General features: G+C 44.6%; 2 protein-coding genes across 2 annotated transcripts in view; one reads left to right on the top strand and one right to left on the bottom strand.

Moving 5' to 3' along the window:
• The window catches only part of LOC106580579 (uncharacterized), a 26,974-nt gene extending 5,343 nt beyond the window's left edge, over positions 1-21,631 (top strand). Inside the window, exons 2-23 of the mRNA XM_014161790.3 lie at positions 8,213-8,413; positions 8,960-9,007; positions 9,162-9,719; positions 10,754-10,837; positions 12,674-12,751; positions 13,424-13,489; positions 14,888-14,965; positions 15,177-15,286; positions 16,132-16,271; positions 16,426-16,510; positions 16,726-16,870; positions 16,990-17,081; positions 17,272-17,395; positions 17,492-17,688; positions 17,984-18,160; positions 18,335-18,507; positions 18,766-19,203; positions 19,304-19,434; positions 19,693-19,832; positions 19,928-20,027; positions 20,257-20,423; positions 20,519-21,631. Coding sequence (XP_014017265.3) covers positions 8,213-8,413; positions 8,960-9,007; positions 9,162-9,719; positions 10,754-10,837; positions 12,674-12,751; positions 13,424-13,489; positions 14,888-14,965; positions 15,177-15,286; positions 16,132-16,271; positions 16,426-16,510; positions 16,726-16,870; positions 16,990-17,081; positions 17,272-17,395; positions 17,492-17,688; positions 17,984-18,160; positions 18,335-18,507; positions 18,766-19,203; positions 19,304-19,434; positions 19,693-19,832; positions 19,928-20,027; positions 20,257-20,423; positions 20,519-20,890 — 3,704 coding nt within the window. The 3' untranslated portion in view covers positions 20,891-21,631. The remainder of the gene's footprint in view (positions 1-8,212; positions 8,414-8,959; positions 9,008-9,161; positions 9,720-10,753; positions 10,838-12,673; positions 12,752-13,423; positions 13,490-14,887; positions 14,966-15,176; positions 15,287-16,131; positions 16,272-16,425; positions 16,511-16,725; positions 16,871-16,989; positions 17,082-17,271; positions 17,396-17,491; positions 17,689-17,983; positions 18,161-18,334; positions 18,508-18,765; positions 19,204-19,303; positions 19,435-19,692; positions 19,833-19,927; positions 20,028-20,256; positions 20,424-20,518) is intronic.
• pold2 (polymerase (DNA directed), delta 2, regulatory subunit) overlaps positions 21,448-22,862 on the bottom strand; it is a 14,711-nt gene continuing 13,296 nt past the window's right edge. Inside the window, 1 exon segment of the mRNA NM_001142711.1 lies at positions 21,448-22,159. Coding sequence (NP_001136183.1) covers positions 21,999-22,159 — 161 coding nt within the window. The 3' untranslated portion in view covers positions 21,448-21,998.

Below are 22,862 nucleotides of genomic sequence, written 5' to 3'. Positions count from 1 at the left end.
ACCAGATGGTGAATCTACAGGTTATGATCTTATGGAAAACATTTTACTTCGTTATGCTGCTCCCCAGATTGCAGCTCCACTGAAACACATATTTAATTGGTCACTGAAAAGGGACGTTTACAAATGTATGGAAGCATGCTAAAATATGTCCTATCCCAAAAGACAGCAAAGAATCCATTACTCCTGCCAATAGTCAACAAATTAGTCTACTCTCTTCACTCAGTAAGATATTGGAGGGTATTGTGAGTAGACAAATATGGGAGTACATGGAAAATAATTATCTGATTACAGCCAATAACAAAAACCATTCCACTACCACTGCATTGGTTGACATGACTGACCAGTGGCTCAATGCTATGGATAATGGCAGGTTTGTGGGTGTACTATTTTTAGATTTTAGTGCAGCATTTGATTTAGTGGATCATTAAATATTTTTGACTAATTTATTGCATTTTAGTTTTAAGGAGGTAGCATTGAATTGGGTACAGTCATATCTAACTGACAGGAAACAGACCACCTATATCAATGGTTCATTTTCTTCCCCTCATGCTTTAAACCGTGGCATACCACAGGGCAGCTGCCTTGGTCCACTTCTTTACTTAATATATACCAACAACCTTCCTTATGCCTTATCTGAAACTCAAACCACTACATTTTCAGATGATACTACAATTTATACAGCAAGATAATCAAATCAAATCAAATTGTATTAGTCACATGTGCCGAATACAACAGGTGTAGACCTTACATTGAAACGCTTACTTATGAGCCCCTAACCAACAATGCAGTTTAAAAAATACGGATAAGAATAAGAAATAAAAGTAACAAGTAATTAAAGAGCAGAATTAAAATAACACTTGTAAGACTATATACAGGGCGGTACCGGTACAAGGTCAATGTGCGGGGGCACCAGTTAGTTGAGGTAATATATACATGTAGGTAGAGTTATTAAAGTGACTATGCATAGGAGATAACAACAGAGAGTAGCAGCGGTGAATTAGGGAGGGGGGGTGGCAATGCAAATAGTTTGGGTAGCCATTTGAAAAGGTGTTCAGGAGTTTTATGGCTTGGGGTTAGAAGCTGTTTAGAAGCTTCTTGGACCTAGACTTGGCGCTCCGGTACCGCTTGCCGTGCGGTAGCAACGAGAACAGTCTATGACTAGGGTGGCTGGAGTCTTTGACAATTTTTAGGGCCTTCCTCTGACACCGCCTGGTATAGAGGTCCTGGATGGCAGGAACCTTGGCCCCAGTGATGTACTGGGCCGGTTGCACTACCCTCTGTAGTGCCTTGCGGTCTGAGGCCGAGTAGTTGCCGTACCAGGCAGTGATGCAACCAGTCAGGATGCTCTCGATGGTGCAGCTGTAGAACCTTTTGAGGATCTGAAGACCCATGTCAAATCTTTTCAGTCTCCCGAGGTGGAATAGGTTTTGTCGTGCCCTCTGTGATGTGAACATCAAAAAACTTGAAGCTCTCAACCTGCTCCACCGCAGCCCCGTCGATGAGAATGGGGGCGTGCTTGGTCCTCTTTTTCCAATCGGTTCAACAGGTACAGCAAGCTCAACAAGTAGATTTGGAAAATATCAGGGAGTGGGTTTGCCGGAACAAACTTGTTTTAAACACTAAGAAAACCAAAGTTATGTTGGTCTGTTCCACTAGTAACTGGCCAACACAGTATGGGATACAATTCAGTATGGGGGGAGTACAAATTTAGGCAGTGGCAGAAACCAAACTACTAGGAGTGCAGCTAGACAACTGCTTACCATGGTCGTCTCAAATAACTCATCTATGGAGAAAAATAAATAAAAAAATGCATGCATGATCAGAAGGATAGCTAAATATTTACTGGGAAAGATTGTTAAGTAAACAATCCAAGCATTAATTGGGAGTCGGGTGATCTACTGTTCTGTGTTCTGGGGAAATGCTTCCACAAGTTAAATTTGTAGGCTGCAGATTGAACAGAACAAAGCAGCAAGGATTGTTTTAAGGTGGAGATATGGTTATTCGGTTGTAGTCATGCTCAATGCTCTTGGTTGGTCATCAGTCAACAAGATAATTGAAAAAAACATGCTTATTTTATTTCATAATATACACCATTTAAAACGGCCAAACTCTATTCACAACAGTATTCAGTCAGAGACAGACATTCAGTAAATACTAGGAATAGATTGTCCACCATCTATGTGTTATCTAGACAGAAAAGGGAAATAGGCAAAATAACATTTCGATTTAGAACAATAAAGAAATTGAATAATTTATCTGAGCAAACCAGAAACTTTTCAATATATAAATTCAAACAATACTTTAAAACCATTTAAATATAATACATAGGAAAGCTGTGCTGGACTATGGTAGATGAAGAATCAATCTTTTCAGACTGTTAGAGTATTTATCTGGTCAATATGTCAGTGTATTATGTCTGTTTGTAACAGTGTGATATATGTGAAAATATGATTGTGTTATAAATTGTATTTTAATGTTTAAGGACTCTTGGAAGATCAGTCCAAATGAGGACTAAAAGAGATCCTAATAAAATAAAATAAAATCCCAGGTTCCTTAGCTTAGTGATGATCTTGGAGGGTACTATGGTGTTGAACGTTGTGCTGTAGTCAATGAACAGCATTCTCACGTAGATGTTTCTTTTGTCTTTTGTCATACCCATCTGGACCGTGTCTCTTGGCACGCACCAGAGCAGAGCAAAGTATACCTGGGCCTGAGACTGGGCCTGAGACTGGGACTGGGCCTGAGACTGGGACTGGGACTGGGACTGAGACTGGGACTGGGGAAGATTTAGTCTGCTGCTGCAGTAACAGACCTGGCTGGGCTCTGAGCTGAGCATCTTGCAAACAGATTTGTACAGTCAACTTTTCTTTTCCACTGATTGTGCTGTAATCATGGGTGAACAGTGACCACAGAACCCCACTCTACAGTGGAAGGAATCACCCTCTGAGACAGAGATGATGAAGTTTTAATCATAAAGTACATTTGTTTCCGAGGTTTCACAGCTTAAAATCGAGTAAACTTCAGCACACACATCTGTTGGTTGAATCAGTACAATTTCCCAATTTGGTTGCACTAAAACCATGTATTTATATGGTAATTATATTAGTTAGTAGGTACTGTGTAACCACACTGAAAAAATATATAAACACAACATGCCTCATAGTTCTGCCCAAAAACAATGTCAATTTCTCTTAAACAGTGGCATTTGGGCTTTTTAGGTGAGCGCTGATACCGCCCTGTGATAAGCAGCTCCCACTTTGTCAAAGGCAAGGTTGCAAAATATTTTGATTGTTTATTCCCAGCGCGCCTCTCTGTTGGAGAGAAGCATCGCTGCGGCGCTCTACCAACATTCCGTCCCCAAATGAATGTAACATAAATCATGTAGCAGATATAGCCAGGGTAAAACATAACCCATTCACAATAATTAAAACTAAATGTCAAGAAAACTGTAAGCTATTACACCACTTTTTATTATTACCGCATGTCAGCGGCAAATAAGAGAATGGACACGATAAGCTACACCCCAGTAAACACAGACCGACACCGACGTCTACTGGATGTTTTTTTTTTTTGCTCTGTCCGGACTGGATGTCTTTTTTTTTTGCTCTGTCCGGACTGGATGTCTTTTTTTTTTGCTCTGTCCGGACTGGATGTCTTTTTTTTTGCTCTGTCCGGACTGGATGTTTTTTTTTTTGCTCTGTCCGGACTGGATGTCTTTTTTTTTTGCTCTGTCCGGACTGGATGTCTTTTTTTTTTGCTCTGTCCGGACTGGATGTTTTTTTTTTTGCTCTGTCCGGACTGGAAGTCTTTTTTTTTTGCTCTGTCCGGACTGGATGTCTTTTTTTGGTGCAATCCGGTCTGGCCTTGCATTCCATGTCCATGGACGTTGGTTTTTAGTCTGGTCCAGATTAGAGGTCTATGTTTGGTTCAGATTTTGTCTGGTCTAGACCAGCATTCATTTGGCCCAAACATAGACGTCTATGTTTTGTTCAGATTTGGTCTATTTTGGACCGGCCTTGATTTGGTCCAAACATAGATGTCTATGTTTTGTCCAGATTTGGTCCGGTCTGGACCGGCCTTGATTTGGTCCAAACATAGATGTCTATGTTTTGTTCAGATTTGGTCCGGTCTGGACCGGCCTTGATTTGGTCCAAACATAGACGTCTCTAAATTACGTCTTTTCAACTTTTATTCAGAACCAAAAATTATTCTGATTTCAACATCGGGAAAATACATATTTTCAATGTCGGGAAAATATGTATTTTCACCTTTCATTCAGAATGTAAATTGAACCTAACTTCAATGTCTGGAAAATATACTGCTCAAAAAAATAAAGGGAACACTTAAACAACACATCCTAGATCTGAATGAAATAAATAATCTTATTAAATACTTTTTTCTTTACATCGTTGAATGTGCTGACAACAAAATCACACAAAAATAATCAATGGAAATCCAATGTATCAACCCATGGAGGTCTGGATTTGGAGTCACACTCAAAATTAAAGTGGAAAACCACACTACAGGCTGATCCAACTTTGATGTAATGTCCTTAAAACAAATCAAAATGAGGCTCAGTAGTGTGTGTGGCCCCCACGTGCCTGTATGACCTCCCTACAACACCTTGGCATGCTCCTGATGAGGTGGCAGATGGTCTCCTGAGGGATCTCCTCCCAGACCTGGACTAAAGCATCCGCCAACTCCTGGACAGTCTGTGGTGCAACGTGGCGTTGGTGGATGGAGCGAGACATGATGTCCCAGATGTGCTCAATTGGATTCAGGTCTGGGGAACGGGCGGGCCAGTCCATAGCATCAATGCCTTCCTCTTGCAGGAACTGCTGACACACTCCAGCCACATGAGGTCTAGCATTGTCTTGCATTAGGAGGAACCCAGGGCCAACCGCACCAGCATATGGTCTCACAAGGGGTCTGAGGATCTCATCTCGGTACCTAATGGCAGTCAGGCTACCTCTGGCGAGCACATGGAGGGCTGTGCGGCCCCCCAAAGAAATGCCACCCCACACCATGACTGACCCACCGCCAAACCAGTCATGCTGGAGGATGTTGCAGGCAGCAGAACGTTCTCCACGGCATCTCCAGACTCTGTCACGTCTATCACATGTGCTCAGTGTGAACCTGCTTTCATCTGTGAAGAGCACAGGGCGCCAGTGGCGAATTTGCCAATCTTGGTGTTCTCTGGCAAATGTCAAACGTCCTGCACGGTGTTGGGCTGTAAGCACAACCCCCACCTGTGGACGTCGGGCCCTCATACCACCCTCATGGAGTCTGTTTCTGACCGTTTGAGCAGACACATGCACATTTGTGGCCTGCTGGAGGTCATTTTGCAGGGCTCTGGCAGTGCTTCTCCTGCTCCTCCTTGCAGAAAGGCGGAGGTAGCGGTCCTGCTGCTGGGTTGTTGCCCTCCTACGGCCTCCTCCACGTCTCCTGATGTATTGGCCTGTCTCCTGGTAGCGCCTCCATGCTCTGGATACTAAGCTGACAGACACAGCAAACCTTCTTGCCACAGCTCGCATTGATGTGCCATCCTGGATGAGCTGCACTACCTGAGCCACTTGTGTGGGTTGTAGACTCCGTCTCATGCTACCACTAGAGTGAAAGAACCACCAGCATTCAAAAGTGACCAAAACATCAGCCAGGAAGCATAGGAACTGAGAAGTGGTCTGTGGTCACCACCTGCAGAGCCACTCCTTTATTGGGGGTGTCTTGCTAATTGCCTATAATTTCCACCTGTTGTCTATTCCATTTGCACAACAGCATGTGACATTTATTGTCAATCAGTGTTGCTTCCTAAGTGGACAGTTTGATTTCACAGAAGTGTGATTGACTTGGAGTTACATTGTGTTGTTTAAGTGTTCCCTTTATTTTTTTGAGCAGTGTACATGTTTTAGATGTCATTTTGCTTACTGGGACTGTTCTAATTTTGCATGAGAAGGCCATTTTTTTGGGCTTGCCTAGGGTGGCAGAATGGCCAGGACCGGCCCTGGGAATACATGGTCTGCAGTTGGACACACTGCCAAATTCTCTAAAATGACATTGGAGGTGGCTTATGGTAGAGACATTAACATTCAAGTCTCTGGTAACAGCTCTGGTGGACATTCCTGCAGTCAGCATGCCAATTGCACGCTCTCGCAAAACTTGAGACATCTGTAACATTGTGTTATGTGACAAAGCTGGGGCAGCAAGTAGCCTAGTGGTTAGAGTGTTAAGGTTGGAAGATCAAATCCCCGAGCTGACAAGGTAAAAATCTGTTGTTCTGCCCCTGAACAAGGCAGTTAACCCATTCAAAATGGGTTAAAATGTTCATTGTTAAATAAAGGTAAACATTTAAAAAAATACATTTTAGAGTGGCCTTTTATTGTCCCCAGCAGAAGTTGCACCTGTGTAATGATCATGCTGTTTAATCAGCTTCTTAATATGCCACACCTGTCAGGTGGATGGATTATCTTGGTAAAGGAGGATTGCTTACTAGCAGGGATGTAAACAAATTTGTGCACAACATTTTTGAGAAATAAGCTTTTTGTGCATATGGAACATTTTATTTCAGCTCATGAAACATGGGACCAACACTTAACATGTCGCGTACATTGTTTTGGTTCAGTGTATGTTGTAGAGTAGGTAGACATTGTTACATAGTTTGTAGTGTGCTATGAAATAGTTGCTACTACTGTTATACCTATTTGTCCACAATTGAGAAGATATGAGAATTACCAACCACACAGAGTCAGACGGGACAATGTTGATAATTCCCTGACAGCATGTCATTACAGTTTGACTGGGTTTACTAATGGAGAGGAATATTTTCCATGAAGACAGCCTCCGTTCCACAGTTATGTCACTGGCACTGATATTCAGACAGCCATGAAGAGAGATAGTGAAATGCCAATGAGGCTCCACTGACTTCTGGATTTACACAACTTTTTGCTTCCCAATATGTTACATTAAAATACCATACAGTACAATGCCCTCCAGTGGCGATTGAGGCAGCACCATAAGCAGCACAAGAGGATAATTACATCCGCATATTATTCATAGCATGCAAAATTCTGTAAATATGTTTATTCAGAGAAAGGGCCAGAAAGAAGAACAGCTTCGTTATCCATTCCACATCAAATAGAAACCTACAGTCCTAGTATGTGATTTTGGAATATTCGAATGGGACATAATGTGGTAACACTGAGATAAACCCAGATCTCCTTGACCATGAGTGTGATGATGTCGCTACAGTTCCTCTCCTTGAGGTTTGTGTGTCCCGGGCCTCCCGAGTGGCGCAGCGGTCTAAGGAACTGCATCGCAGTGCTTGAGGTGTCACTACAGACCCGGGTTCGATCCCAGGCTGTGTCGTGACCGGGAGACCCATAAGGCAGAGCACAATTGGTCCAGTGTCGTCTGGGATAGGGGAGGGTTTGGCTGGTTGGGATTTTCTTGTCTTATCATGCTCTAGCGACTCCTTGTGGCGGGCTGGGCGCCTGCAATCTGACTTTGGTTGCCAACTGGATTGTGAATCCTCCGACACATTGGTACGGCTGGCTTCCGGGTTAAGCGAGCAACGTGTCAAGAAGCAGTGCGGCTAGGCAGGGTTGTGTTTCAGAGGACGCATGGCTCTCGACCTTTGCCTCGCCCGAGTCCGTAGGGGAGTTTCAGCGATGGGACAAGACTAACTACCAATTGGATATCACGAAATTGGGGGGAAAAAGGGGGAAAACTACCCCAAACCTTTTTTGTAGAGAGAACAGAGGAGGCTTTCTTCTGCACAGGACACCGTCATCTCCCCTCCACCACACACACATACACATCCTGTCTGCCAGACGTTAGCTCAGCTGTGCCCCCTGCTAGTGATGCTGTCTGGCAGACCCACTTCCTGGTACACATGTCTGGACTGGGATCTCTGTCTGTCTCTCTCTGTCTGTCTCTGTCTCTCTCTGTCTCTCTGTCTCTCATCATTCTGTTTCAATTGCAGAACGTTGGTGTTGATTTATAGCTGTTGTTTGAATGCCATATTGTCCTATCAATTTCAACATTTTCATTATATTACATTTACAATTGAGTAATTTAGCAGACACTCTCATCCAGAGCAACTTACATATCTGTCTGCAATAGGAGTGGTAGGAGCTGTAAGGCCTCATATTGGGCCCTCAGGGGTCAACATGATCGAGTTTATTCACTTTCCTTTGCTTCTTCGTCCATCTCCAAGCCCGGGTCAGGAGAGCCCCAGAGGAGGAGGAAGGCAAAGGGAAGAAAAAAAAGGGCAAGAAGGACAAGAAGAACAAGGAGTCTAAAGCAGACAAAAAGCTGAAGGACAAGGGAGGCCGCCGCGGCAAAGCACCAACAACTCCACCACCGACCACTACCACACTACCACCGACCACTACCACAGAGGTGTACACAGAACCAGGTAATTTAGTTACACACCACTCTAGTTAAAGGTTCAATGCAGCCGTTTTCATCTCAGTATCAAATCATTTCTGGGTAACAATTAAGTACCTTACTGTGATTATTTTCAATTAAAATTGTAAAAAAGAAACGAAAAACAGCTTCTTAGTTAAGAGCAATTTCTCAAGCAAGAATTTTGCTAGGACTGCCTGGGAGTGTTCTGAGTGGAGAGGGGAAAACTGGCAATTAGCTGTTATTGGCAGAGAGGTTTGGATGGTGATGTCACCAGGCAGGCCAAAACTCCATCCCACCTAAACAGGCTAAAATTTCAGGCAATCTTTTTAAACAGCTCTAACGCTAAAAAAGTATTATTGTAATTTTCACAATTTCACAGTATTATTCCAACTTCATTGTGTGTAAATACTGTATATATGAAACACAGGAAATCACGTTTTTGACCTCACTGGTTTTTTAAAACAGACTAGAATTGGTAAATTAGATATACAATTATTTGTATTGTGTGAGTGCTAAGTTGTTTGTAAGACTGTGCTCTCTGTTCCCTCTGAAGCTCCCACAGAACCTGACCCCTACCCGGACTTCCCCTATTTAGACAGCGGTGAGTGCAGATGTTATCACATCATTTCTCTGAAGCTGGTGCCTCAGTGTTCTAATACCAATCAAAATGTTGATCTTATTTGTACCATTGAAAAGTATATGGATTTTCTCCACAATAATAATGTTACATCTACTGTCCTGTGTCCCTCTGACAGAGGATGACTACTGGAACCCTGATGATGATAAGCCAGCCACCCCAAAGACTGACTCAGAGGATGAGTACTGGAACCCTGATGATGATAAGCCAGCCACCCCAAAGACTGACTCAGAGGATGAGTACTGGAACCCTGATGATGATAAGCCAGCCACCCCAAAGACTGACTCAGAGGATGAGTACTGGAACCCTGATGATGATAAGCCAGCCACCCCAGAGACTGACTCAGAGGATGAGTACTGGAACCCTGATGATGATAAGCCAGCCACCCCAGAGACTGACTCAGAGGATGAGTACTGGAACCCAGATGATGATAAGCCAGCCACCCCAGAGATTGACTCAGAGGATGAGTACTGGAACCCTGATGATGATAAGCCAGCCACCCCAGAGACTGACTCAGAGGATGACTACTGGAAGGGAGAGGAGGAGGAGCCTGCAGGCCCAGTGGTCGACCCAGAAAATGACTATTGGAAGGGAGAGGACCCGACGGCCACACACACCCCTCTTGTGGTGGATGGAGAGGTGGACACGGGAGATGAAGACTACTGGGAAGCCAAATGTATGTTTAAACCTCAGTTTCCTAAAATGACTGACTGAATGACTGACTGAATGGATGGATGAATGGATGGATGAATGGGATAAAGGAACCAACAACTATAAAATGTAATTTTGAAATAACTTGAATAGTAATTTCCAAGTAGTTAGTAAAGTATTTTACATACTAGCTATTAGTTTATAAGTTTATAACAGCACATACTGAACAATTTGGACTTGTACATTTCTTCTCCAGCTCCTCTCTATATCAAACCACCTGGAGTCTTTAACCCAGGGTTTCCCAAACTCGGTCCCCGGGACCCCAAGGTGAGCACGTTTTGGTTTTGCCCCAGCACTACGCAGCTAATTAAAATAATAAACTAATCATCCAGCTTTGATCATTTGAATCAGCTGTGTAGTATTAGGGCAAAAACCAAAACTTCCGCCCCTTGGAGTCCAGAGTATCGAGTTTGATAAATGCTGCTTTAACCAATGAGTTTTAATCAGATGATGGAAAGATCATCTCATATGAAGGTCTGTCAGTGACATTCATAGCTCAGCTCATCTGTACTTTGTGTGATAGTTACAACAGGTTTTCATTACGTTACTGTGTCCATATTTCCACTACTGTTTTACTCTACCATTGCTCCATATTTCCACTCCTACAGTATCTTACTCTCCAGTACCCCTCTATTTCTCTCACCATATCACTCCATCATCTCTCTCCGTTCTCATCCTCTATTTCTCTCACCATATCACTCCATCTCTCTCCGTTCTCATCCTCTCATTTCTCTTCTTGCGCTCTACTCGTACTTCTTCATCCGTCTCATTCCTTTCTTCCTCACTCTCATCTTCCTCTTCTATCTCACTGTCTTCAATCTTGCTCTCTCCTTTCTTTCTCTCTTCGCTTTTTCATTCTCTCTTTCTCTCACACTTTCACTCTCTCTCGCTCTCATTCTCTCGCCCTCTCAATCTCTTACTCTCTCATTCACTATCGCACTCTCTCATTATCTCATTCTCTAACTCTCTCACTCTCTCACTCTCTCTGTTCAATAACAGATGAGGTGCCCGAGAATCTTCCTTTCCCTGACGGTAAAGAGGTCGTCCCCACAGAGAAAGACGACTTGAGCTACGCTGTCACAGGTAACTTACATAATTAAATCAATCAATGAATCAATCAATACGTACTGTAAATGTATCTCAGTCAGTCAGTCAGTCAGTGCTTAGAGAGCCACAGTGTATGCAGGTGTTCCTCCTTTCTAAGAATGAAAGACAACCCCTGTTTTAGTGTGGGATACGCTGAACCGTCCTCTAACTTCAGGGAATCACATCAGGCTAGCTAGATCATAGCTCTGCTTTTAAATGAGAGTGAGTGGGTGAGAGTTTAGTTCCACACAATCAAAGGCTTTTCATGGTTTTGTTTATGATCGAGAAGCCTTTCACAAGATGGCTGCTCTGTTATATTCCTTGTAAATGTAAATTAAACATTTAACTAGGCAAATAACAGGCAGTGAGTTTCACTAGCTTTACGTTGGTCCAAACGTTGGTCTGTTGTTGCTGCAGAAATTTGACCATCACTGTATTGGAAGATTACTGTATTACTGTATTATCAAGGCCTTTAGTTAAATAGCCGTAGCTTCAGAGAGCTTTGGAAAGCACACATAAAACCAAAGAGAGTCTCCGTCATGTTGTTTAGTAAAAAGAGAACAGTACTACCAGACAGGTTTCTGCTTGAGCAAACTTGTGGTTTTGCCAGGGCAGTTATGTCCCACTGGGCACAGGCGTCAGTTCAACGTCGAGTTTTGATTTACATTTGAATGAGTTGTCAACTAACGTTAATTCAACGTGAAATCAATGAAACCATGTCATTGGATTTATAGTAGGTTAAAAGTTGGGTGAAAAAAAGACAAACATTCTCAAAATTCCTTAAGTTGATGACTTTTTGCAAATTCAATCAGTTTTCCACGTTGATTCAACGTCATCACATATAATCGTTTTGTTGAAATGACGTGGAAACAGCATTTATTCAACCAGTTTGTGCCCAGTGGGGTAGTACTGTTGAATCAATGCAGAAACAATGTGTTACCCAGGCTACAGTATACTAAGACTGTTCTAACGTTGTGTTGTTTTCTCCCTCTGATACAGTATACTAAGACTGTTCTAACGTTGTGTTGTTTTCTCCCTCTGATACAGTATACTAAGACTGTTCTAACGTTGTGTTTTCTCCCTCTGATACAGTATACTAAGACTGTTCTAACGTTGTGTTTTCTCCCTCTGATACAGTATACTAAGACTGTTCTAACGTTGTGTTTTCTCCCTCTGATACAGTATACTAAGACTGTTCTAACGTTGTGTTGTTTTCTCCCTCTGATACAGTATACTAAGACTGTTCTAACGTTGTGTTTTCTCCCTCTGATACAGTATACTAAGACTGTTCTAACGTTGTGTTTTCTCCCTCTGATACAGTATACTAAGACTGTTCTAACGTTGTGTTTTCTCCCTCTGATACAGTATACTAAGACTGTTCTAACATTGTGTTGTTTTCTCCCTCTGATACAGTATACTAAGACTGTTCTAACGTTGTGTTTTCTCCCTCTGATACAGTATACTAAGACTGTTCTAACATTGTGTTGTTTTCTCCCTCTGATACAGTATACTAAGACTGTTCTAACGTTGTGTTTTCTCCCTCTGATACAGTATACTAAGACTGTTCTAACGTTGTGTTGTTTTCTCCCTCTGATACAGTATACTAAGACTGTTCTAACGTTGTGTTTTCTCCCTCTGATACAGTATACTAAGACTGTTCTAACGTTGTGTTGTTTTCTCCCTCTGATACAGTATACTAAGACTGTTCTAACGTTGTGTTGTTTTCTCCCTCTGATACAGTATACTAAGACTGTTCTAACGTTGTGTTGTTTTCTCCCTCTGATACAGTATACTAAGACTGTTCTAACGTTGTGTTTTCTCCCTCTGATACAGAGGATTCTATTACACCACCACCTACCTATGAAAGCCCATGGTACGAGGAGTATGACTATGGATATAGTGGTGGAGAGAGTATGTACACACACACACACGCACACACACACACACACACACACACACACACACACACACACACACCGCACACACACACACACACACGCACACACACACACACAAAATGAACTGTAACATTAACCCATGGCCAAATCTCCAATAGAAATCTGTTTTTCATTTCATTGGGACCCTGCAGTAAATGAAAGATTAGATAGACACAATAAAGAATTGGACCGCTACCACAGAGTCAAAGTAATGGGCCTACACTCTCTCATTCCCCACAAGAATGAACAAGAGACGTGTATAATTGTCAGACTGTTTCAGTTACATGGTCTGCCATCTTCTTCATACATTTGGGTTTAGCGAGACTTTGCCAGCTGAAGTTACAAACTGCAAAATAAGCAGAGTAATGGAATTGATCCTTTCTTAAAACACTTATGTTTATGGTTGTGTGGCAAACATTAAGAAAGGGAAGAGGGTAAAAAGTTGAAGAATGCTTTGTTCACACCTGTTGTGATGGATTATCTGTCAGATAGAATAGGGAATCATGACAGCTGTTGGTATTCTATCTGCAACATTTTGAATGTTTCACATCTGAATATACCCCACAGTATTTACTCTAAACTGTAATGGGGAGGTGGGGAAAATGGATTCACCCATTGAAGTATTTCACTCCTTTGTTTACTACAGCGAAAAAACAGGAGGAAGAGGAGGAGAGGGAGAGACAAAGGAAAGAAAAGGAGAGAGAGGATAGAGGTATGATGCACAGCATATTTTCCATTATGATCTGTGATCTGTCTGTTCCATTATGATCTGAATGACTGATCTATCTGTCCTTCTGTCCGTCCATCTGTCCTAGGTTGTGGATATTTCCCATCATACAGTAATATTTGACATTACGTTTACATTTTGGTAATTTAGCCGTAAGACAAAATATTTTTGGTAATTCTTATGCAGAGCGGCTAACAATCAGTGCATTCAATTAAGGGAGATAAAACAACCACACATTGCAACAAGTAAAACTTAGTAACACTGCAATGCCAAACGTTGTACTGTCAAAGCTCCCAGACAATCAGATGAACATATGACCCACAGATAGAACATGTCATGTTAGTCATAGATTCATGTACAGGAGGTTTATCAGTCCCATGTGGTTCATGGTTCCAATAAAAGCCAAAACACAGATGTTTGTCTCTGCCTGGGCTTCACTTGCTAAGACTTGCAGACGAGGGACAAAAGTGAATTCTCTCCAGAACAGGACAAATCTCAACCGTAGAAATGTGTTGTGAAGGAAGGATGGTAGGGTAGAAAGGCCTGGGGTAGAGTGGTAACCTGTACCGTTTGAATTATTTATGAGCTGGAGTGGAGCAGAGAAAGAGGGAGGGATGGGCCAGCCAAGAGATGTTACAGTACTAACAGGAAAGATGAATGAAAAGAGAGAAAAAAACAAGATAAGGGATAGAAACAGAGGAGCATAGAGTCCCGGTTAGAGAAGGAAGGCAGAGATGGAGATCTAACCAGCAGCTCTTTCTGTACCTCGTGCACTGTGACCAGGTTAGAACCACAGGAACTGTATAATCATAATATGGAACATTTGTCTATGTGGGATATCCAGGGTGTGGGATTAACCAGTAAAGGGATGACAGATAATCTTTAAGGATCCTTGAGGTTAAATGTGTCTGTGATCAAAATCACTCAACTGAAACAGTCATAAAACAGGTGTGTACAGTGTGTCTGTCTGTCTGCCACTTTATGGAGTATGCTGCAGCCTGTCTCTAGATTTACTGAATACAATAAAATTCATGTGAATTTAAATCAGCACATTCCTGGATTTGGAGAGATAGAAAGGAACCCAGAGGCATTACTGCATTTGGCCACACACACGCAGGCACGGCACAGGCACCTTTTCATTGGAGTTATTTAGCAGACGCTCTTACCCAGAGAGACTTACAGGAGCAATTAGGGATATGTGCCTTGCTCAAGGGCACATGGGCAGATTTTTCACCTAACTGAAAGGTTGCTTCTTCAGCTCGGGGATTCAAAGAAGCAACCTTTAAGTTACTGGCCCAACAATCTTAACGAGCTCACGCACACACACACACAATCGATTACTGGAATGGTAATTAGTGATTGACTATGGGTGTTCTTTAACAGAGAGAGCTCAGCAGAGGAGGGAGGAGGAAGATAGGGAAAAAGCCAAGAAGAAACCACCCGTATTCAAAGAGCCCAAAAGTAAGTCAACTACTACCATCCAAATACAAAAATACCTTTATCTCCATGTCATCTTCATATTCACCATTTTTGTAATCTGACTAGTATAATAATTCAATTTATTTGACATAATCGGTTTCCAGAAACCATTAGCATACCGTATGATGTTTTCCAGTGTGGTTATGAATGTTTGTGAAGTGTGTGTGACTGAGATGTTTTCCCCTGGTGGCAGAGTGTCCTCCACTGGGTATGGAGTCTCACAGGATAGAATCAGACCAGCTGCTGGCCTCCTCCATGTCTCACCACCGTTACAGCCAGGGCAGGGCACGGCTCAACATGCAGGTAACCCTCAACCTTAACCCTCACACCTTAACCCTGAGGGTAACCCCTCACACATGAACCCTGAGGGTAACCCCTCACACATGAACCCTGAGGGTAACCCCTCACACATGAACCCTGAGGGTAACCCCTCACACATGAACCCTGAGGGTAACCCCTCACACATGAACCCTAACCCTGAGGGTAACCCCTCACACATTAACCCTAACCCTGAGGGTAACCCCTCACACATTAACCCTGAGGGTAACCCCTCACACATGAACCCTAACCCTGAGGGTAACCCCTCACACATGAACCCTAACCCTGAGGGTAACCCCTCACACATGAACCCTAACCCTGAGGGTAACCCCTCACACATGAACCCTAACCCTGAGGGTAACCCCTCACACATGAACCCTAACCCTGAGGGTAACCCCTCACACATGAACCCTAACCCTGAGGGTAACCTCTCACACATTAACCCTGAGGGTAACCCCTCACACATGAACCCTAACCCTGAGGGTAACCCCTCACACATTAACCCTAACCCTGAGGGTAACCCCTCACACATGAACCCTAACCCTGAGGGTAACCCCTCACACATGAACCCTAACCCTGAGGGTAACCTCTCACACATTAACCCTGAGGGTAACCCCTCACACATGAACCCTAACCCTGAGGGTAACCCCTCACACATTAACCCTAACCCTGAGGGTAACCCCTCACACATGAACCCTAACCCTGAGGGTAACCCGTCACACATGAACCCTAACCCTGAGGGTAACCTCTCACACATTAACCCTGAGGGTAACCTCTCACACATTAACCCTGAGGGTAAACCCTCATCCCTAAAACGGTATGGTTTCCAGGCTTCAGAGGATGAGGAGGACATGCGTGGTGGGGCGTGGTGTCCTAACCAAGAGGACAACATTCACTGGTTTGAGATTGACGCTCGCAGAGCAACAGAGTTTACTGGGATCATAACACAAGGACGAGACTCACGCAATGAGTAAGACACACACACACACACACACACACACACACACACACACACACACACACACACACACACACACACACACACACACACACACACACACACGTAAGGGCATGTTTTAACTACAGAGATTTAAATCAAATGGTGGCTAAACTTTGTGTTTCAGGAGTGACTTTGTGACATCGTACTATGTGCAATTCAGTAATGACAGCAGAGAATGGACGACCATGAATGACGGTTACTCTGACTGGGTGAGTCTGTTAGCCTCACAGCTACACTTTCAAATCAGGCTTTTGTCAGCTTAGCTCCCAAGAAGGGTTCACTCTGATCCTCTCTTCATGGGGCGCAAATGTTTACTGTCTGGCCATTGAGTCCTATATTTCTCTATCTCTCCATCTCTTTACCTCCTCTCTCTCTCTCTCTCTCTTCTCTATCTCTCGCTTTCTCTTCCTTTCTCTCTCTCCAGTTGTTCTTTGGTAACTCTGATAAGGACACCCCAGTGCTGAATCAGTTAGCTGAGCCCATACTAGCTCGCTACATCAGAGTCATCCCTCAGAGCTGGAACGGCAGTTGCTGTATGAGGCTGGAGGTGCTGGGATGCCCACTGCCTGGTGAGTCACACACAAACACACACACACACACACACACACACACACACCCAACACACAAACACACTCACACACACACACACACACACACAAACAGTCATGCTGTGTGTTTGTGTCCTCAGACCCCACCAGTGCCTACCAGAGGTTGCAGAATGAGGTGACTCCAGTCCAGTACCTGGACTTCAGACATCACAACTACTCAGATATGGTCACGGTGAGATGGTGATGAGTACCACCTTCATGAACTGGATTCAGGTCTAATGTTACAAATGACTTCAACACTGTCTTGACACTGATGATTGGTTAAAATCAGATGTGTTTGGCTGTAACAAGGTCCTGCACAGACTGTAGGTCTCCAGAACCAGGGTTGGTGACCTCTGCTTTCCACTGTGTCTCTACTGTAGCTGATGAAGTCTGTGTCTGAGGAGTGTCCCAACATCACCAGTATGTACAGCCTGGGCCGCAGCTCCAATGGACTAGACATCGTGGCCATGGTGATATCAGGCAACCCCACAGAACACGAGATAGGTGGGAATAAACAAATACTGTCTTTCACAGAAAGCTCTGTACTTGTGTCCTCTTTAGCATGGAAAGACTATGACGATCTGTGTTTTCCCCCCTTAGGTGAGCCAGAGTTCCGATACACGGCTGGTCTCCATGGAAATGAGGCGACAGGGCGGGAGATGGTTCTTCTTCTGATGCAGTACCTTTGTAAGGAGTACAGAGACGGCAACCCCAGAGTGCGCCGCCTGGTGGAGGGAATACGTACCCACCTGGTGCCCTCTCTGAATCCTGACGGACAGGAGAAGGCCCTCATAGCGGTTAGTACTGGGCACTATACATGGTATTACCACCTGTACCTCCTTTACTCTTCCCGGGTGCAAATGTTTTTTTCTAAAAAGAAAAAGAAAAGTTAGGTGCCAGACAGTTTGTGATTTAGCCAACTTGCTGTAGGCAAGTATTCTTGCATGCAGGAACAGTCTGGCACCCAAATGGATTTTTCTTAAGAGAAGATATTTTAAACAAGACTAGACACATTCAAGCAAATCCTAAGACGTTCTGTAAGGACGTTCTGTCGGGTTCTCTCCATAACATTGTGTCCCATTGCCACCACAGGGTTCAGAGCTGAGTGGTTGGACCACAGGCCACTGGACGGAGGACGGCCATGACATCTTCCACAACTTCCCTGACCTGAACAGTGTTCTGTGGGAGGCAGAGGACAAGGGTATGGTGCCCAAACTGACCCCCAATCACCATGTCAAGATCCCTGCTGACTCCGTGGGGGACGACAAGGTGTGTGAAGGGAGGGAGGGGATTGGGGGAGGGTGGGAGGGAAGGAGGGAGAGGATGGGGAAGAGGAAGAAAATAAATGTAGATGTGTGAAGAGCAGAGACAGTACGAGGAAGTCCTCTTTCTCTGTCTATCGCCTCAACATGACAGCTGCTGTTTGTTGTTCTTGTCCTGCAGATAGCTGTGGAGACTCAAGCCATCATCTCGTGGATGGAGAACCACCCGTTTGTACTGGGGGCCAACTTCCAGGGAGGGGAGAGGGTAGTGGCCTACCCCTACGACAACCACCGCCTAACCAAGGCCGCCAGCACCAGCGAGAGAGACAGGGCACACAGCCGCAAGAAGAGACAGTACGAGGCGCTTACCCTCTCTCTCTCTCTCTCCCACTCTCACCTCTCTCGCCCACTCCCACTCTCTCGCCCACTCCCACTCTCTCGCCCACTCCCACCCTCTCTCTCTCTCTCTCCCCCACTCTCACCCACTCCCACTCTCTCGCCCACTCCCACTCTCTCTCTCTCCCATTCACTCTCCCTCTTCCTGCACTCTCTTTTTGGCAGAGCAATAATGACATGAAACCAAATAAACTATCAACTAAATCATTCTTCTAGGTACGAGGACGAGTATGACAGAGGGACAGATTGGGATAGGGGCTACGACCGTGAGGAGCCAGAGGATGATGATAGAAACAGGGGATACCAGGAACCAGAAGAGGACCGTTGGAACAGGGGATACCAGCAGCCGGAAGAGGACCGTTGGAACAGGGGATACCAGGAACCAGAAGAGGACAGGCAGAACAGGGGATACCAGCAGCCGGAAGAGGACCGTTGGAACAGGGGATACCAGCAGCCGGAAGAGGACCGGTGGAACAGGGGATACCAGGAGCCGGAAGAGGACCGGTGGAACAGGGGATACCAGCAGCCGGAGGAGGAGTGGAGGGGGCATGGCTATGGCCACAGGGAAGAGGAAGAGGAGGATGACAGAGGGGGACATCAGGAAGCAGAGCCTGAGGATGAACCCAGGACCACAGCAGACGCCTCCTTTTTCAGGTGTGTAGCCTGAAGGTAACCACAGGTCAACAATCAGATTATCCCACATATCTGACTATTTGTGTGTGTGTGTGTGTGTGTGTGTGTGTGGGGCCATCAGGTGGTTGGCTATCTCCTATGCCTCCACTCACCTGTCGATGACATACACTTCCCACGGCTCCTGTCACAGCGATGACATCACTGGCGGCGTCGGAATCATCAACCGTGCCAAGTGGAAGCCCATCACAGGAAGTGAGTACACAGTCAAACCGACAACATCCCTTTTCATTACATTGTTGTCTGCTGTTCAATAAGGAATTTGTTACGATAGTCAACATTACGTTCAACAAGTTTAAACTGTGTAATGAAACATTAATCAGTAATCTGAGTAAAGTACCCACTTTTGAGGATAATGCCACTCTCTGGTGGCCAATAATTGGTTCCTTTGTCTCTCCCTCGTCCCTTTCTCCTTCCCATCTCTCCCTCCCCCCTATCCTCCTCCGTCCTCAGGTATGAATGACTTCAGCTACCTGCACACTAACTGTCTGGAGCTGTCAGTGTTCCTGGGCTGTGATAAGTTCCCTCATCAGACTGAGCTGGTCATTGAGTGGGAGAAGAACAGAGAGGCCATGCTCACCTTCATGGAGCAGGTAATATCACACACACACTTTACCAAACACACCTAGTCATGGAGTGGCTGTATAGTGACCGTGACCTTTTGACCCCTGGTTTTCACTTCACCCAGGTACATCGTGGGATCAGGGGCGTGGTGAAAGACAAAGAGGGGAACCCCATCACTAATGCCACAGTGTCTGTAGAGGGGGTCAACCATGATGTCACTACAGGTGGGTACAGTGTCTGGCTGCATGTCAGCCATACCCCATACTGCCTCCTGCATTACTGCTTAACAAATCAGTGTTGCCATGCACCGCCATATTGGCAGATTCATGAAACTTCAGGTGAGCACTATTGGTAACAGCCTGCTGTCCCTTTGCCCCTGAACAAACCAAAAGCACTCCAAGAGCCTGCTATCCTCACTGAGTGTGCAGTCTAACCCCTCTGCTCCCTCCACAGCTGTAACAGGGGACTACTGGCGCTTGTTGAACCCAGGTGAGTACCGTGTGACGGTGCGGGCAGAAGGCTTCACCCCCCTGACCAAGCTGTGTGTGGTGGGCTACGAGCCAGGGCCAACTACCTGTAGCTTTAACCTGGCCAAGTCCAACTGGGACCGCATCAAACAGGTGGGTACTGCTACACCTACAATTATAATTAGGTTACCTATTAGCCCTTTGAGAGCCAATGAAGCGCTATATAAATGCTATCTATTCATCAACAGATCATGGCCCTGCACGGCAACAAGCCCATCCGCCTGCTCAGCCACGGCAACGGTGGAACACGACGGAACACCGCCTCCAACGGTAACAGCCGTGTGGTGCATAACAACGGCGCTGCCGCCAATGAACCCGAGACGATTCGCATGCGCCAGCAAAAGCGGAGGCTCGGCCGCCTCCGTCGTCTACGACAACAGAAACTGATGAGATTGACAACGACTTTGCCCCCGACAACCACGCCGGTTCCCACGACAACAGAGGCGGAGCCCACCACTGCCTGGTACGACTCGTGGCTCATAGGAGAGGGGCAAACATCGGCGCCAGAAGGTTTCACAGACTCCATCTTGGATTACAACTACGAGATCGACGATTACTAAGGGTAACACCAAGACCTTGTTCCAATACATCCTTCCTCCCCACTTCCTTAAAATAATCAAGGTACGGAAGGAAGAAGTTGAACAGGACCAATTTGTCAGTCAAGCCCAGACTGTTAACTCAATTCCTGGACAATTAAGTAACCCCTTGAACATCTGAATGGACTGGATATGTTTAAGCAATATGGCTTAAACTCCAATAGGATAGACTGACTCTCCCCCTCCTATATTACTGAACCCATCCATTCTTTCAGATCTACAAAAGGGCCACAAGAAGCATTTAGGTATATTTACAGAAACTCAAAAGGAACAATGATGTTGAATACAGTCAGGCACACAAGCTAATGTCCGTGTTCTGTATAACTGCTCGAATAGGTCTTTTGATACGAAGTTCAACACAAATGAAAATGTCAGTACTGATATCTGGGAAAGTCCTTTTACACCAATCCAATGCCTTCCTAGAGAAGGTGCTTCAGAGATCATGTAGATCTGCTGCTGGTTGTAAATGAAACTTATTTTTACCACCTCCACCCCTGAAGAGTAAAAACAAAGACGCAAAGTTTATTTCTTATAAAAGTGTGGATTTATTTACATTATTTTCACCCATGACAGCAAAACCATAATACCGACAGACATTAAAATGTTAGTTGAAGGTTGAGAGAACGAGATTTTCTGAAATGTTCCTCATAACTTAGCTGAGGAAAGTTATTTTTTCAATGAATAAAGGCTCATTTACGTACAGAATTTGTGTTTTGTTTTTCTTCATGACATCATCTACCATACTAAAATGGAAACGATACGCGTTGACAAATACAGGAGTCTGGGCACCGGCACACAAACAAAGCGCTTCAGTAGACAGTCCGTTCCATCACAATTATTTTCACACACACACACACACCTTTCATTAGCAACACGTTTCCTTCTACTCAAACAGCATCATTGAACCTCCATATTTACTAATATATATATATGAAATGACTGATATCTTTGCTGATCAAGAGAAACCAATGAGAGACTTCAGCAGACACTTTACAAACATTTTGATAGTGTACAACCTGATTCCATTTGAGGACCAGGGGAAGGGGCTGAGGAATGAGTGAGTGTTGCTCCTTCAGTGGCTGATGTTCATCTCACTCTCCTCGTCATCACCAGCAGAGAAGGAAGAGAAGCGGATTGGCTCACACTCCAGAGTCCGGAGGTTGATCAGGCAGGCTGTCTGAGTGCTGCTGAACTCTGGGATAGCCACCAGGAGGACTTCCTGACCTTCAGCACCTAGGGAGGGTGGGGCGTGTAACTGGTCATTAGATTACACCCCATGTCACCCATGCAATTACAGTACACCAGTTGCTAAAACATATATATATGGCAAAAGATCCCATACAATGTACACTGAACAAAAAAATTAAACATAACATGTAAAGTGTTGGTCCCATGTTTCATGATCTGAAATAAAAGCTCCCAGAAAATGTTGCATACAAAGTGTTTACATCCCTGTTAGTGAGCTTTTCTCCTTTACCAAGATAATCCATCCATCTGACAGGTGTTGCATATCAAGAAGCTGATTAAATGGCATGATCATTACACAGGTGCACCTTGTGCTGGGGTCAATAAAATGCCACTCTAAAATGTGCAGTTTTGTCACACAACACAATACCACAGATGTCTCAAGTTGAGGGAGCGCGCAATTCGCATTCCGATTGCAGGAATGTCCCCCAGAGCTGTTGCTAATTGAATGTTTTTCTCTACCATAAACCACCTCCAATGTTTTAGAGAATTTGGAAGTACGTCCAACTACCCTCACAACCGCAGACCACGTGTAACCACGCCAGTCCAGGACCTCCACATCTGGCTTCTTTCCCTGTGGGATCGTCTGAGACCAGCCACCCAGACAGCTGATGAAACTGTGGGTTTGAACAACTGAAGGATTTTTGCACAAACTGTCAGAAACCGTCTCAGGGAAGCTCTTCTGCGTGCT

Source organism: Salmo salar, chromosome 20 (assembly GCF_965601325.2).
Source record: "Salmo salar chromosome 20, fSalSal1, whole genome shotgun sequence".
Lineage (NCBI taxonomy): Eukaryota > Metazoa > Chordata > Actinopteri > Salmoniformes > Salmonidae > Salmo > Salmo salar.
This window is presented reverse-complemented; position numbering and strand designations above follow the sequence as displayed.